A 14843-nucleotide genomic window follows, 5' to 3' on the forward strand; every position below is an offset into this window, starting at 1 on the left:
TAGAAAATAATAGCACCATCGAGTCCGTGACGTCCAAATTAGTAGGACTGGGCATTCTTTTGTATTGTTCCACGTGATTTTCTTGATAATATTTTTGCAGGAAATTGCTACAAAAACGCACAGCTAAGTCGTAGCGAAGCCGAAGCCAGATCGTAGCAAAAATAGGGCAAGGCAAGGAAAGTGATGATGAATAGTAGCGTGGAACTTTTGACCATTCTCGGAGCTTCCCTATTGGCTGTTCAACGGAATCTGGTCCTCTCTCCATTCTGGATTGGCCAGACGTTCGCGCAAGGGGGCCCACGGTTGACTAGATTCAAGATTCAAAACAGAACACGTGATCGTACATTATTCAATGGTCCTGGTTCGTTGACACCATACATGCGTAGCACAGTTGGTAAATGGAGCGTATTGCTGACCAGGACTGCCTCAGTTCGAATCCAGCTGAAGGCAAAATTGATTTTTTATCAATTCTTTGGTTTAAGACACCACCAGATCCCACGCTTTCTCCTATATGCTGCCTATGGTACACCTCGCTTCTTAGCCACGAGATCTCCTATGATCCAAATCTAACGCCCAGGATTGCAAGGTTCACCACGGGCACTTAAGGGTCACTCACAAAGGATTATAGCCAGGTTCTATATAATTTCTATTTTATTTATTCATTTGTTTTATTTATTAGTTAGATTAAGTGATAATTATTTACATTTGATTTAATTAATTTATTTAATTAGGGTTAGGTTATTAAATTAGGATTAGGGGTAATGACTAGGGTTTAGAATTAATATTAGGATTTTTCCCCGATTATTCGATTATTCGATTTAATTATTTAATTAATGTTAATATTAATATTAAATCACAAAAACCCTATAAAGGTGTAAGTATTAGGGTTTGCCCCAATCCCATTGGTCAGCGCCAAAGTATTAGGATTTAGGATTTTTCGACCGACTTAGGTATTTAGACAAACAATTTAATTTATTATTTAAATTCAAATTAAACTAACAATTTATTTTGCTAAATGGTTTTAACCATCTTATTGGTTATGATGATTAGCATATTTCCCCTTATCAATTCGTTATTATTTGTAATCGAAACTATCGGTTATGAGGGGTAACGATAAATTCACAAAAATAATAAAATACATTAATTCATTATTAGTGATAATCGAATCAATCGATTTGAATTGGTAATGGTGCAAATCATTAATCTGTTAACTATGGCGATTGAATCTATTGATCGTTGCGGTTAATAGTGCTAAATCAAATCAGGGTTGTACGCCCAAACAAATTCCAAAACATTTTTCAAACATTTTTCAAACTTCAAACTCCAAATACAGATTTTTATCTACGACAGGCTATTCAAAGCCTTCAAACCTTCAAATCAAATTTCAAACCTTAAGGGCGTACAACCCGTCCCCCGAACTACATAGACTCTGATCCTCCCTAAGGAGGTACGTAGGCACTTGGCAACAAGGCGAGTCCCCCTCCCTAAAATCTCAATTTTCCCCTACTCAATATTTTAGCCATAAACCTTCACCTTAGATTCAAAGCCAATAGGAAAGGGTTGAGGGTGCCTAACACTTTCCCTCGATCTGAATATAGTATCTTACCCTGATCTCTTAACTGCGTAGGGTTTCCTATTCGCCCTTCAGAATAGGTGGCGACTCTAAAAGTCTATTTTTAGGGCAGGTTGCTACAGCTGGCGACTCTGCTGGGGATAACTTAAATGGTGAATACTGTGCTCCTATAGGCTATAGGTTTTGGCAGGTTTAGGTTTGACAACTTTTTAGGGTTTGGCTAATTCGCCTTTTTTAGGGTTTGCAATTATTTTTTTTTTGTTTTTTGTCTAAAAATATTTAATTGTTTATAATATGTTTATATTTAATTGTTTATGTTAATATATTTATATTTAATTGCCTAATTGTTATATTTTTATATACACTGCTGGCATTATGTAATGTTAAATCCCTAAGTGTGGGAGTTATCTTTGAGATCAATAGGGGAGTATGAATCGCCTACGAGTCTCATTGATAACTCCACTCGGAGTGGGTTGAGTATTCGGAAATGTCCAAAACGAGGCTTGACTTTGTTGAGGGCACGACTGGATACTTGGCTGATCTCTCCGAGAACCTACCCCAAAAATTCGAACCTCATGGATAAAATGAGTTGTTCTAAAATCCGAAGAGACAAAAAGTCTCGGAGGCTACGAACGACCCCATGAGACCTTCTAGAACCCCCCCTATAAAAAGGTTGGCTCCCAAGAGCCGCTACGTCGAACCTATGAACTTATGTGATTATGTGATATATGTATATATATGTGTTGATCATTATTTTTGTTTATTATTTCTTTTTCCATTCATCATACATCATGGGCATTCTTACATCGTATTTTATTCAAAAAAAAGAAAGAAAAAAAGATATCATACATATCATGCATGGCATACACATCATTTTCATGACATTAAGAGAAGATTCCTCTTCTATCTCCAGAACAAGGGACCATTGGGAAGGATAACCTAACATCCCGACCATATTACCCAACAAGATTTCAGCAGAAGAGATCAATGGATTAGCAAAAGCAACAGGGTGGCCAACGCACCTGGAGGTCCAAGCCAAAACGATCATTCACCCCATTGCACATGCCGCTGTCTCAAGCTCTGCAACATCTGCTCAGTCAGAACTTGGTAACTCTGCTGCCTCCATACTCAGCTCCGGCTAACCTCGCTCCCGGGTACAAGCATCATGCTAGGTGCGCTTATCATTCAGATAGTCCTGGTCACGATACAGAGGATTGTGGGCCATTGAAGCACAAGATCCAAGATTTAATTGAAGAAGGGCTCATTGAGTTCGAAGATCCTAGCAAGTCTAAAGCCATAGGTGGCTAGAAGGAGGATTTCTTAGATCATTAGTTTTATTTCCATTCGCAATTTCTTTCCGTTTGTTTAAACATTAGTCTTATGACATATGCTATGTACTTTTCAAAAAATCATTAATGCATTGCGTACGTTTGTCTTGATTCATCCCTAGTGTTCTCACTATATTTATAACTGTGTTTTTACTTGGTTTTATTTCTTTGTGATATTCAACTCTCGTTAAAGTCGTACACCTTTTGAGGGAGAATGACGAAAACGATACCACAATTTCATACACTACGCTTTCGAACAGACCATGTTGACGATGTACAGGCATTTGTTCAATTCCCAAATAATGGAGATATAAGGATGTTAATCCCTCGTCAACCCCTTTGAGCCTAAAGAAGTAGGAGTTTTCCTTCATATAAAATAAAACCCTTAATATATAACCTGGGGTAGGGTAGCTGCTCAGTTAACTTAATTATTCCAAGTTGTTCCTTTGAACATAATCACCGATGGTTCCCCATCATCATTAAGTCCGGCAGTCAATGTCCTCAAAGAAAAAGAAAGCAATGCAAGAGCCTGCTAAGTCAAAACCTATTAAGGAGACTTAGGAAAAATTGGGGCATCCCGCTGACTGTAATTTTAAAACAAACAGTCCAGAAAAAAAGTTAGGGATAACAAAGTCGAAAAAAGGTTACTATGTACCTTCGACAAAAGGAAAATACTACAAAAAAGGAGAATGACTGCCTTTGCAGATAAACCTTTGGTTATTGAACCATCACAAATATCAATGTCACAATTCCCAAATTCTTTTGGAGACTAAATGCATAGCTAACTGAGCATAGGACTGGAGAACATCACGAAGACTGGGATGGGTACAAATAAACTTTGAGCCTCTATCTTTTGTTTCTTTAAACCGTGAACCAGGCCACGTTACAACCTTTAAAAGTCCTAACTGAAGCATGGTTAGTTCGAAAGCATACCGTTACCAAAGGTATCCCGACTCCTTAAGGTCTACTATAACTCTTGAGTTGATATCACTTTCTTAAAAAAAAAACTTTGTTTTACTCAAAAAATGTTTTCAAACTTTCAAGACAGACGTATGCATTTGCATTTCATTATAAAGTACACTTGTCTATATAGATTTAAATGTTAACATCAGGGAGAAGTTGCATGGGGCATGGCTAATGGCTAAAAATCCTACTGACTGATGAAGTAGCTTTTAAAAGCTTGTCAAAAAAAAAAGAAACATCTCTTACGCATGACTAGGATGGCTAATGTGTACACACGGCATAACTCGTCATTATCCCATTTACATGGGGCAATCCAATCAAGATCCATTGGAGTCTCTCAAGGACGCTGAATAGCCCATGGGGCAAGCCCATTACCTGGGGGCACGTTGCAAAGGTCACTCAATATCAGATGGTGTCAATACCACTTTCGCATCCTTTCCAGGAACCTTTATAGGATATTTCTCATTCTATCCGTGCAATCTTCCTTAAGACATTTTCAAATACTTTTTACCCTTTCTAGGAGCCTTTTTCAGACAGTCTTTTAAAAACCCGCCTTCTAATCCTTTCTATTTTCAAACCCTTTCAGACAGTCTTCTCTAAGACATATTCATTTCCAAGAACCTTTTCTAGGTAGTCTTCTGTAAGACATCCCTTAACTTTTCAGTTAGTCTTTTGTAGACATATTCAAACTTCTCTTATGCTTCCAAAAAACCTTGTCAAACTTTGTTTAAAGTACAGAGCCTTCTCTAAGGCAGTTCCCCTTCCTTTCTAGGGTAATCTTCTTCAAGATGTCTTTTCCTAAGTTTTGTTTAAAACGCCACAAAAACTGTCTCTATCCTCTATAGGAATATTTTGACCCTCTGCGCAAACATATCCCTTCGAGCTTTGTTTAAAGCGCAGTCTTGTTTAAGACAATTTCCCATTCCTCCCAAGGACCTCTTCAGGTAGTCTTATAGAAGACATCATCTCATTCTGAGTACTCAGCAAGTCACTGTCCGTCAGGATGCGATCTAAACGCATGACTCATTCTGAATAGCATCTGCTTCACATTCAAATCAACACTTAGCATCAAGGAGACCTCTAAATTGGTCTAATCAAAGACGATCATTCCTGATAAAAACCCTTAGATGGGGAAACCACGTTCAGAGGGTTTTCCTAGAACAGGGGCATACAATCCAGAATCCTATTGAATGGGGGGCATATCTTTCAAGAATTCAAACACTGGGGCAATGCATATCAGGCAAGACATGGTGAAATTCGAGTTCCCTCGAAAGGTCCCTCCTTCAGATTAAGGGGCACGTCTCTCAAAATTTCCAATATTCGGGAAGTCACATTGGCATCATACAAAAAGCATTGTTGCATATTTGATCTTCTCACGCTTGTACCATTCACATCCCGCAGTGTGGGATAGGCATACGTGCATAATTCTCATTGAGAATCTCATTACATGACACATGCATCATGACATTGCATAAAACTAACGCTACCTTTTCAGGTCACTTCACTTCAAAAAGATGTTATCATCAAATTACCACGCAAACATGATCGTATCAACGATTCAATCTTAACAGATACAATTCCAATACTTCATTCCAAGTCTTTCTTCAAAGGCAATCCAGAAGCAATCAAACAGTTTCTTACCTTTCCAGGTAGTCTTGTCCAAGATAACTATCCTAACCTTCCCAAGCAGTCTTGTTTAAGACATATCCCAAACCTTTCTAGGTAATTCCGTTTAAAACGCTCACATCCTTTATAGGAATCTTTTTAGATGGTTTTGTTTAAAACGTTTCATATCCTCTATAGGAATCTTTTTAGATAGTTTTGTTTAAAACGTTTCATATCCTTTATAGGAATCTTTTAGATAGTTTTGTTTAAAACGTTTCATATCCTTTATAGGAATCTTTTTAGATAGTTTTGTTTAAAACGTTTCATATCCTTTATAGGAATCTTTTTAGATAATATTGTTTAAAACGTTTCATATCCTTTATAGGAATCTTTTTAGATAGTTTTGTTTAAAACGTTTCATATCCTTTATAGGAATCTTTTTAGATGGTTTTGTCTAAAACATTTCATATCCTCTATAGGAATCTTTTTAGATATTTTGTTTAAAACATTTCATATCCTTTATAGGAATCTTTTTAGATAGTTTTGTTTAAAACTCATCATTCCCTTTATAGAAACCTTTCTAGTTAGTTTTGTTTAAAACGTATCTTATCCTTTATAGGAACCTCTCTAGGTAAATCTTGTTTAAGATATCTCGTATCCTATCTAGGAGCCTTTCCAAGTGAGTCTTGTGTAAGACATATTACATCCTTTTTTAAAAAAAAAAACCTTTTCTAGGTTAGTCTTGTGTAGGACATATCATACCTTTCTAGGTAATACTGTTTAAGACGTTTTCATTTCCTTTCCAGGAACCTCTTTAGGTTAATCTTGTTTAAGATATCCCGTATCCTATCTAAGAGCCTTTCCAGGTGAGTCTTGTGTAAGACGTATCATACCATTTCCAAAAAAACTGTTCTAGGTCAGTCTTGTTTAGGACATATCATTCCTTTCTAGGTAATATTCTTAAAGACATGTATCCAATCCCTCCTTATCCTCTCCAGGAGCCTCTATAGGTCAGTCTTGTTTGAGACATATCCAAGTTAACCTTATAGTCTTATTTAAGGCGTATCGTATCATTCCCGAGAACCTTTCTAGGTTAGTCTTGTTAAGACGTTTCATATCCTTTATGGGAACCTGTGTAGATAGTCCTGTTTAAGACGTTTCATATCTTTTTAGGAGCCTTTCTAGGTGAGTCTTATTTAAGACATGTCATGCCTTTATAGGTAGCCTTCTTAAAATGCTTATCCAATCTTTTCTAAGATATACCTAGTTCTTTTAAAGAAACTCCTCATTTAGTCTTCTCCAAGACATTCTTCCTAAGCATTGTTCAAAGCCTAAGCTTCTTCGCATCAACCTTCGATATACCCTATTCAGGAACCTCTTCAGGTAGTCTTATGCAAGACATTACTTCCTCTCTCCTCAGATACAATCAAATGATCCAGGTCTGAAAAGCATATGCTTTAGACAAATGCCCTGCCAGGCAAACAGGTGGCATCTATAAGCCCATCTCCCACAGAACTCCTTCCCTACGCAAGCAAATTTCAGGGCATTTCAGTGTCCAATCATCTTCCACCTCTTCAGGTTCAAGAAGATTGAACAGGGGCAGCTGTCATACCCCAAAATTTTCCCATCTCATTTTCATCAAGGCGCACAAGTTGGCAAAAATTTTAAGGGAAAAAACCTAAAACCCTAAATGAAGAATTTTGAACTTCTTGATTAATGAGCCTAAGACTTTCATTTTAAACATGTTCATGACTTTGTAGAAGATCTTTAAATCCATATTTATCCCTTTATAATTCTATTTACTATTTATTTGAATTTTTATTCATTTAAATATTAAATAAATTTACAAAAATATCAAGACAAATGGATTAAATTATGTGGATTTTATTTTAATCACACAAGGGCTCAACAAATGCCATAAGGAGGTCCGAATGTGAAGGGGAGTTTTTTTTAACCAAAATTAGAAGGGATTTTTTCCATGCATATTCATGCAAAATGTCAAGGGATTAAAACCCAATACTTAAAGCCCAAAACAAACCCTAAAAGACTGATATATATGCTAAAAATAATGAGGGAGGGGGGGAGACAAGGGTTCCCAAGGGTAAAAAAAAACACGCAAAAGCTAGGGCATGGGAAAGCTTTGGTTCCAACGAGTTCCAATCACATGTGATCATCCCAAGAGCATTCTAACACCTCCAGGGATCATTCTCGATCATCTTTGAAAGTTTCAACACCCTATATCGTCGTATCCGAGTTGCACTCTTAGTGGAAATTTTCTCACTCTTTAAACCTTCATATCATATTCCATAAACGGTTTTTGTGCATGCATTCATGTTTATATTCAATCTCATGATCGTTTGGATGTTGAGCTCGCAGGTTTTAGCGCCATATTAACGTTCCACCATTGTTGAAGCTCCAAGCTTCAACGTTTTCGTTTTCATACTTGCAGGGCTCCTTAGTAGAAAATAATAGCACCATCGAGTCCGTGACGTCCAAATTAGTAGGACTGGGCATTCTTTTGTATTGTTCCACGTGATTTTCTTGATAATATTTTTGCAGGAAATTGCTACAAAAACGCACAGCTAAGTCGTAGCGAAGCCGAAGCCAGATCGTAGCAAAAATAGGGCAAGGCAAGGAAAGTGATGATGAATAGTAGCGTGGAACTTTTGACCATTCTCGGAGCTTCCCTATTGGCTGTTCAACGGAATCTGGTCCTCTCTCCATTCTGGATTGGCCAGACGTTCGCGCAAGGGGGCCCACGGTTGACTAGATTCAAGATTCAAAACAGAACACGTGATCGTACATTATTCAATGGTCCTGGTTCGTTGACACCATACATGCGTAGCACAGTTGGTAAATGGAGCGTATTGCTGACCAGGACTGCCTCAGTTCGAATCCAGCTGAAGGCAAAATTGATTTTTTATCAATTCTTTGGTTTAAGACACCACCAGATCCCACGCTTTCTCCTATATGCTGCCTATGGTACACCTCGCTTCTTAGCCACGAGATCTCCTATGATCCAAATCTAACGCCCAGGATTGCAAGGTTCACCACGGGCACTTAAGGGTCACTCACAAAGGATTATAGCCAGGTTCTATATAATTTCTATTTTATTTATTCATTTGTTTTATTTATTAGTTAGATTAAGTGATAATTATTTACATTTGATTTAATTAATTTATTTAATTAGGGTTAGGTTATTAAATTAGGATTAGGGGTAATGACTAGGGTTTAGAATTAATATTAGGATTTTTCCCCGATTATTCGATTATTCGATTTAATTATTTAATTAATGTTAATATTAATATTAAATCACAAAAACCCTATAAAGGTGTAAGTATTAGGGTTTGCCCCAATCCCATTGGTCAGCGCCAAAGTATTAGGATTTAGGATTTTTCGACCGACTTAGGTATTTAGACAAACAATTTAATTTATTATTTAAATTCAAATTAAACTAACAATTTATTTTGCTAAATGGTTTTAACCATCTTATTGGTTATGATGATTAGCATATTTCCCCTTATCAATTCGTTATTATTTGTAATCGAAACTATCGGTTATGAGGGGTAACGATAAATTCACAAAAATAATAAAATACATTAATTCATTATTAGTGATAATCGAATCAATCGATTTGAATTGGTAATGGTGCAAATCATTAATCTGTTAACTATGGCGATTGAATCTATTGATCGTTGCGGTTAATAGTGCTAAATCAAATCAGGGTTGTACGCCCAAACAAATTCCAAAACATTTTTCAAACATTTTTCAAACTTCAAACTCCAAATACAGATTTTTATCTACGACAGGCTATTCAAAGCCTTCAAACCTTCAAATCAAATTTCAAACCTTAAGGGCGTACAACCCGTCCCCCGAACTACGTAGACTCTGATCCTCCCTAAGGAGGTACGTAGGCACTTGGCAACAAGGCGAGTCCCCCTCCCTAAAATCTCAATTTTCCCCTACTCAATATTTTAGCCATAAACCTTCACCTTAGATTCAAAGCCAATAGGAAAGGGTTGAGGGTGCCTAACACCTTCCCTCGATCTGAATATAGTATCTTACCCTGATCTCTTAACTGCGTAGGGTTTCCTATTCGCCCTTCAGAATAGGTGGCGACTCTAAAAGTCTATTTTTAGGGCAGGTTGCTACACCTTTAAAGTAATCAACTCCTACTTCAACAAGTATTGTAATGCCTGAGCCAATGACATATTAATCTGGGTGAATTGACGCTTAGGTGCATCTGGCTTGCTTCGTTGTTGTGGAACTTCCCCAACAGGTAGGTTGTGTTCATTACAACCTTTCTGGTTGTACATAGCATCAGCCATATGAGACTCCTCAGGTGAGTTGAAGTCAATGATGTTGTCTTCAATTAAGTCTTGAATCATATGCTTCAATGGTCCACAATCTTCGGTATTATGACCAGGACTGTTAGAATGATAAGCACATCTTGCATTATACTTGTACCCAGGAGCAGGATTGGCAGGAACTGAATATGGAGGCAATAGGGTTATCAAGTTCTGATTGAGCAGTTTTTGCAGAACTTGAGACAGCGACATGTGCAACAGAGTAAATGATCACTTGGGTTTGGATTTCTGATTGCCTTGACCGCCTTGCTGCCTATGTTGATCCTTCTCTTTCTTGATCAAAAGTGCTTTCAATTCTTCTTACCCCTTGGCCGAGTTAAGGAACATCTCTTGGAACTGGTTGTTCTGAACCTGAAGATTTCTGACGGATTGCTCGAGATCCATTGGTGCTGGAATAAACAGCGAGAGAGGATGAGAGACCTATTGTAAGAAACCTGCTATGGATGTTATGAATGCAAATGCAACATTTTCAAGGACTCTTAGGAAATTTAGTTTACGACATTAGAAAATGACTGGTCACAGCTTTGTCTAAAGAACTATGCCTTTTATCTTTGAACGTCCTTCTTTGAGAATCAAGCTCACCATATCGAGTGGGTCATAGCCTCTGATTCGGGATACCTCTGAATTTGAAGGTACATGGCTAGAGGAAGATAAATCCTCTTGCCCCCTAATAGGTACTGTATCTCTTGAACTTGAAGGCATGTGGCCAGAGGAAAATAAATCCTCTTGCCCGTTGATGAGAATTTAGTCCTTGATAATGGCACCTGAAATGGTGCACCCTAAATTCCTAAGATCCTTGAAAGGGTTAGTAAATATTCTATGTTATGATTTCATGATGTCATGATTTTATGATGATGTAGTGCATCAGGAAAAACATAAGGTAACAAGGACGAATAAGTCCTACAAACAAATCCTGCAAGGAAATCAAAGGGTTAGTAGCACATACAAGCAAGTCACACAAGTGTCCTTAGGTTTAAAGGCTTGTATGGAGTTCATAGGTGTTCTGGACCGGCCCAATTTATCTAATTGGGCAAATCCAGCCTTCGGCCCAATATGCTTTAGGACACGCGTGGCAAGTTCCGCCCGATCGCTCCGGGCATACTCCCAACATAACCGACCACAAGAGACCCTCGTGCCCGGTAAACAACTAACTCGCGTGAAGCCTAAATATCCGCCCCAGAAGGAGTCAAATCCGTACAAGAACATCTTATAAATAGCCCTCTTCATACAGAGGGCAGGGTAATCTTTTCTTACCCCAAAATTTTCTCACTTTGTTGTACCTTGTGGAACACACACTTACTTTGGCATCGGAGTGCCTTGCAGGTACAACCCCCTTTTCCCTCTCTCAACAGTTTGGAACTACGAGCCTTCATTGTTGCTGGCCATCTGATCTGCTCGGTAAGATCAGTGGCGCCGTCTGTGGGAAATTCTAGCTCCCTCGTTCCTTTTTCTTGCACCTTCTTGATCCATTCTTGCCTCCTACAAGAACCCAGGAACCAAAGCTTTAGTAAAATCATTACTCATGGCCGGCAATAACGAAGATCCCTCTTCATTAGACGCTGCAATACTCAAGAAAAACAACATCTTCGTCGTTCCCCCTTCCAGAAACACCGTCCCTCGAGACGGTGTCACGGCGTCCCCTTCTCCCAAAGATTTCCAAGATGATCCATTTCACCATCTAGAAAATACAAGCGGGAAGGACAACCCCAAAGAGATTCTAGGCAACCCTTTCCCCTCCAAAGGTAAGACCCCTCAGGACCAGACCATGAGCGCCGTTCTGGCCGCCCTTGCCCAGACCAACGCGCTCATACAACAGCAGAACGACAGGATCGGGGCGCTCGAGCAAAAATGCCGATCGAAAACTCCCCCAGGTCACAAGCATCGCCCTCAGCGCGACGTGATTCCCAAGAAACGCCCTCGATATCCCTCCCCAAGGGAAAACGCTGGTCCATCCTCCAGGAAAGGGTTAAGCGACCACTGTTCCTGACACCGCTCACAGTCTCCTCGACCAAAGAAGAGATCCCGGTCACCCCCGACAGGGCACAACGATAACCGGAGACGACACCGGCGGAGTCGGAGCCACTCTTCCACTCCTTCCGCCAGCGACGATGAAGAAGAGCGCATAGGCCCTCTTTCCAACTCAATCTTGGAAGCGCCCCTACCGGCCGGTCTTGAAAGGCATAGAGAACATCGATGCCCTTCTCGACTACAGAGGGGTGCCCGGTGCCATCAAATTTAGTTTGTTCCCTACCTCCCTGCGCAAAGGAGCCATGACTTGGTATAAAAGTTTGCCCGATGAGTCCATCACTTCATGGAAAGTGCTCGGGAAACTTTTTTCCAGACACTTCACGGCCTCCCGGAGACACCCCAAGTCAGAAGCCTCTTTGGAAGCCATCATCCAAGGAAAAGACGAGTCCCTACAGGCTTACATAGAAACATTCAACAAGGAAGCCGTGCAAGTATCCACCACTGCCCATATGAAGAAATTCTTGCTCGAACGAGGCCTCCGACCATGCTCAGACTTCGCCAAGGCCGTCGGGATCAAAACGCCGGCCACTCTGGACGAGTTCTTCCTCAAAGCACAGGCATACATACAATATGAGGAAAAGGAGGCCGCTCATGCGGTACGCAATTCTAGACAAGAAGAAACCAGCAAGAATGGTCGCCAAGACGATTCCCGTCGGAGAACGGACAAAAAGAAAGACGACAAGGGCAGGGACCCCAAAGACTACAAAGCCCCAGCCGAGAAGTTCAGAGAATACACTCCTCTCAACGCCTCAAGGGAATGCATCTTAAATGAGTGCGCGAACGCCGAATTCCAGACAGGCAAGGTCCGCTTCCCTAAATCCATGCCCGCGCGACCAATCATAGATAAATCGAAGTTTTGCCGATTCCACAAAGGCCACGGGCACAACACCAAGGATTGCATACACCTAAAGGACGCCATAAAGATATTGATCACGGAGGGACACCTGAAGCAATACGCGAAGAAGCAGGAGGCCGCCATAGAAGTCAAACCAATCACCGAGGAAAAGCCGGCAGAAGATACGCCCGCCATGCAAGTAGCCATGAGCATCACCAGGCCGGAAGACTTTTACCTCCCTGACTAGGCTAAATCGGCGACCACCACTGCTCCTCAGCGCATGGGAGATGTTCCCTTCCGCCATGGTCATATCGGGCGGGGGATTCAATAAGCTCACCGTGGGATCCGTAAAACGCAAATTCGACGAACTAATCTCAGCCAGTGCAAGCAAGGCCGCTACGCTCGACCATGCCAAGGGCAGCCCATCCTCCATGTCTTTCTACAAAGAAGAATTACCCGGCGGGGCACCCAATGCCACCATTCCCCTCCTCATCCGGGCTCGAATGGCCAATTTTGACGTGCGGCGGATATTGGTTGATTAGGGAAGTTCAGTAGACATCATGTACTCCCAACTATTCAGAATGATGCAACTGAACGACAATCACCTCACCCCCTACGTAGGATCAGGCCTACAAGGTTTCAACGACATGGTGACTAAGCCATGGGGGTTCGTCGAGCTCATAGTGACAATCGGATCGGCGGAAACCGCGAGGGTCGTCAAAGTCCAATTTTTGGTCATCGACTGCCCCTCGATATACCAATGCATTCTTGGACGCCCGACACTGGCCGAGCTAATCGCAGTCCTCTCAACCGTAAACCTCTAACTCAAATATTATATGACCAAAGGGCGAGTAGCAACACTCAACGGCGACATCGAAGCAGCCAGGAGATGCTTTGAAGCCTCAGCAAAAGGCTTGAGCACGATAAAGACACTGGCTCAAGACAAAACAGCGACCATCGCAATCTCCGAGACCAACAAATCTATGCCCCGCATCGACACTGTCGACCTCGACAGCCGTTTTTTGGGAGAAACCGAGCAGAGCATCAACTCAGGCACATCAGAAGGGATCCTCCGGCCAATTCCTGACGGAGACTTTGAACTCGTGGCCCTCGGAGAAGATCCGACCAGGGGAGTCAAGATCAGAGCAGACCTACCGGACCTGGCCAAAAGACAACTCAAAGCTTGCCTCCGTGAAAACACCGACCTATTCTCTTGGAGCGCCGCAGAGATGCCCGGGCTCGATCCAGAGGTAGCTTGCCATCACCTGACCATCGACCCCACCTGCAAGGCCGTAGCTCAGAGGAGAAGAAAACAATCACCAGGAAAAATGGTTGCGGCCAAACTAGCTGTAAAAGACCTCCTAGAGGCCAAATTTATATCTGAGGCCAAGTACACTACTTCGCTCTCCAATGTTGTACTTGTTAAAAAATCAAATGGAAAATGGCGCATGTGCATTGAATACACCGATCTCAATAGGGCTCGCCCAAAAGATGCTTATCCTCTTCCTAACATAGATAAACTAGTCGATAATTCCGCCGGTTTTAAATTACTTTCATTAATGGACGCCTACTCCGGGTACAATCAAATACCCATGGCTAAAAATGACAAGAAACACACGGCCTTCATGACCGAATCGGGCAACTACTATTACAACGTAATGCCCTTCGGTCTGAAGAACGCCGGCGCGACATACCAGCGCATGATGAACAAAGTATTCCGAGCGGAAATATGCGACATGCTCGAAGTCTATATGGACGACATGATCGTCAAATCCCAAGAAGAAACCGATCATGGCGCCCATCTCAAAAGGGTTTTCGAGCAAGCCCGAAAGTGCAAAACGAGGTTCAACCCCGAGAAATGTACGTTCGGCGTCCGGGCAGGCAAGTTCCTCGGTTTCTATCTAACGGAAAGAGGAATCGAAGCCAACCGGATAAATGTAGGGCTTTTTCGGACTTGCCCACCCCGAGATCAAAAAAGTCAATCCAAACCTTAAACGGCATGCTCACATCACTATCCCGGTTTGTGGCCAAATCCGCCCAACATGCCCTTCCCTTATTTAAACTCTTGCGTAAGGAAACTGCCTTCGAATGGACCGAAGAGTTTGAGCGCGCCCTCTCCCATCTCAAGCGCGCCCTCTCCATCC

At 41.2% G+C, this 14843-nt stretch overlaps 1 protein-coding gene across 1 annotated transcript; it reads left to right on the forward strand.

Moving 5' to 3' along the window:
- The first annotated feature begins 12106 nt into the window (after positions 1 to 12106).
- LOC131604914 (uncharacterized) lies at positions 12107 to 12946 on the forward strand. Its single transcript, XM_058877329.1, has one exon. The coding sequence runs from the start codon at positions 12107 to 12109 to the stop codon at positions 12944 to 12946; it is 840 nt and encodes a 279-aa protein (XP_058733312.1).
- The last annotated feature ends 1897 nt before the right edge of the window (positions 12947 to 14843 follow it).

Source organism: Vicia villosa, linkage group LG5 (genome assembly GCF_029867415.1).
Source record: "Vicia villosa cultivar HV-30 ecotype Madison, WI linkage group LG5, Vvil1.0, whole genome shotgun sequence".
In the NCBI taxonomy this organism is placed as follows: domain Eukaryota; kingdom Viridiplantae; phylum Streptophyta; class Magnoliopsida; order Fabales; family Fabaceae; genus Vicia; species Vicia villosa.

What these genes read in the sequence shown, in the direction of transcription:
- LOC131604914 (XM_058877329.1), top strand. Translation starts at nt 12,107, where the DNA reads ATGACTTGGTATAAAAGTTTGCCCGATGAGTCCATCACTTCATGGAAA.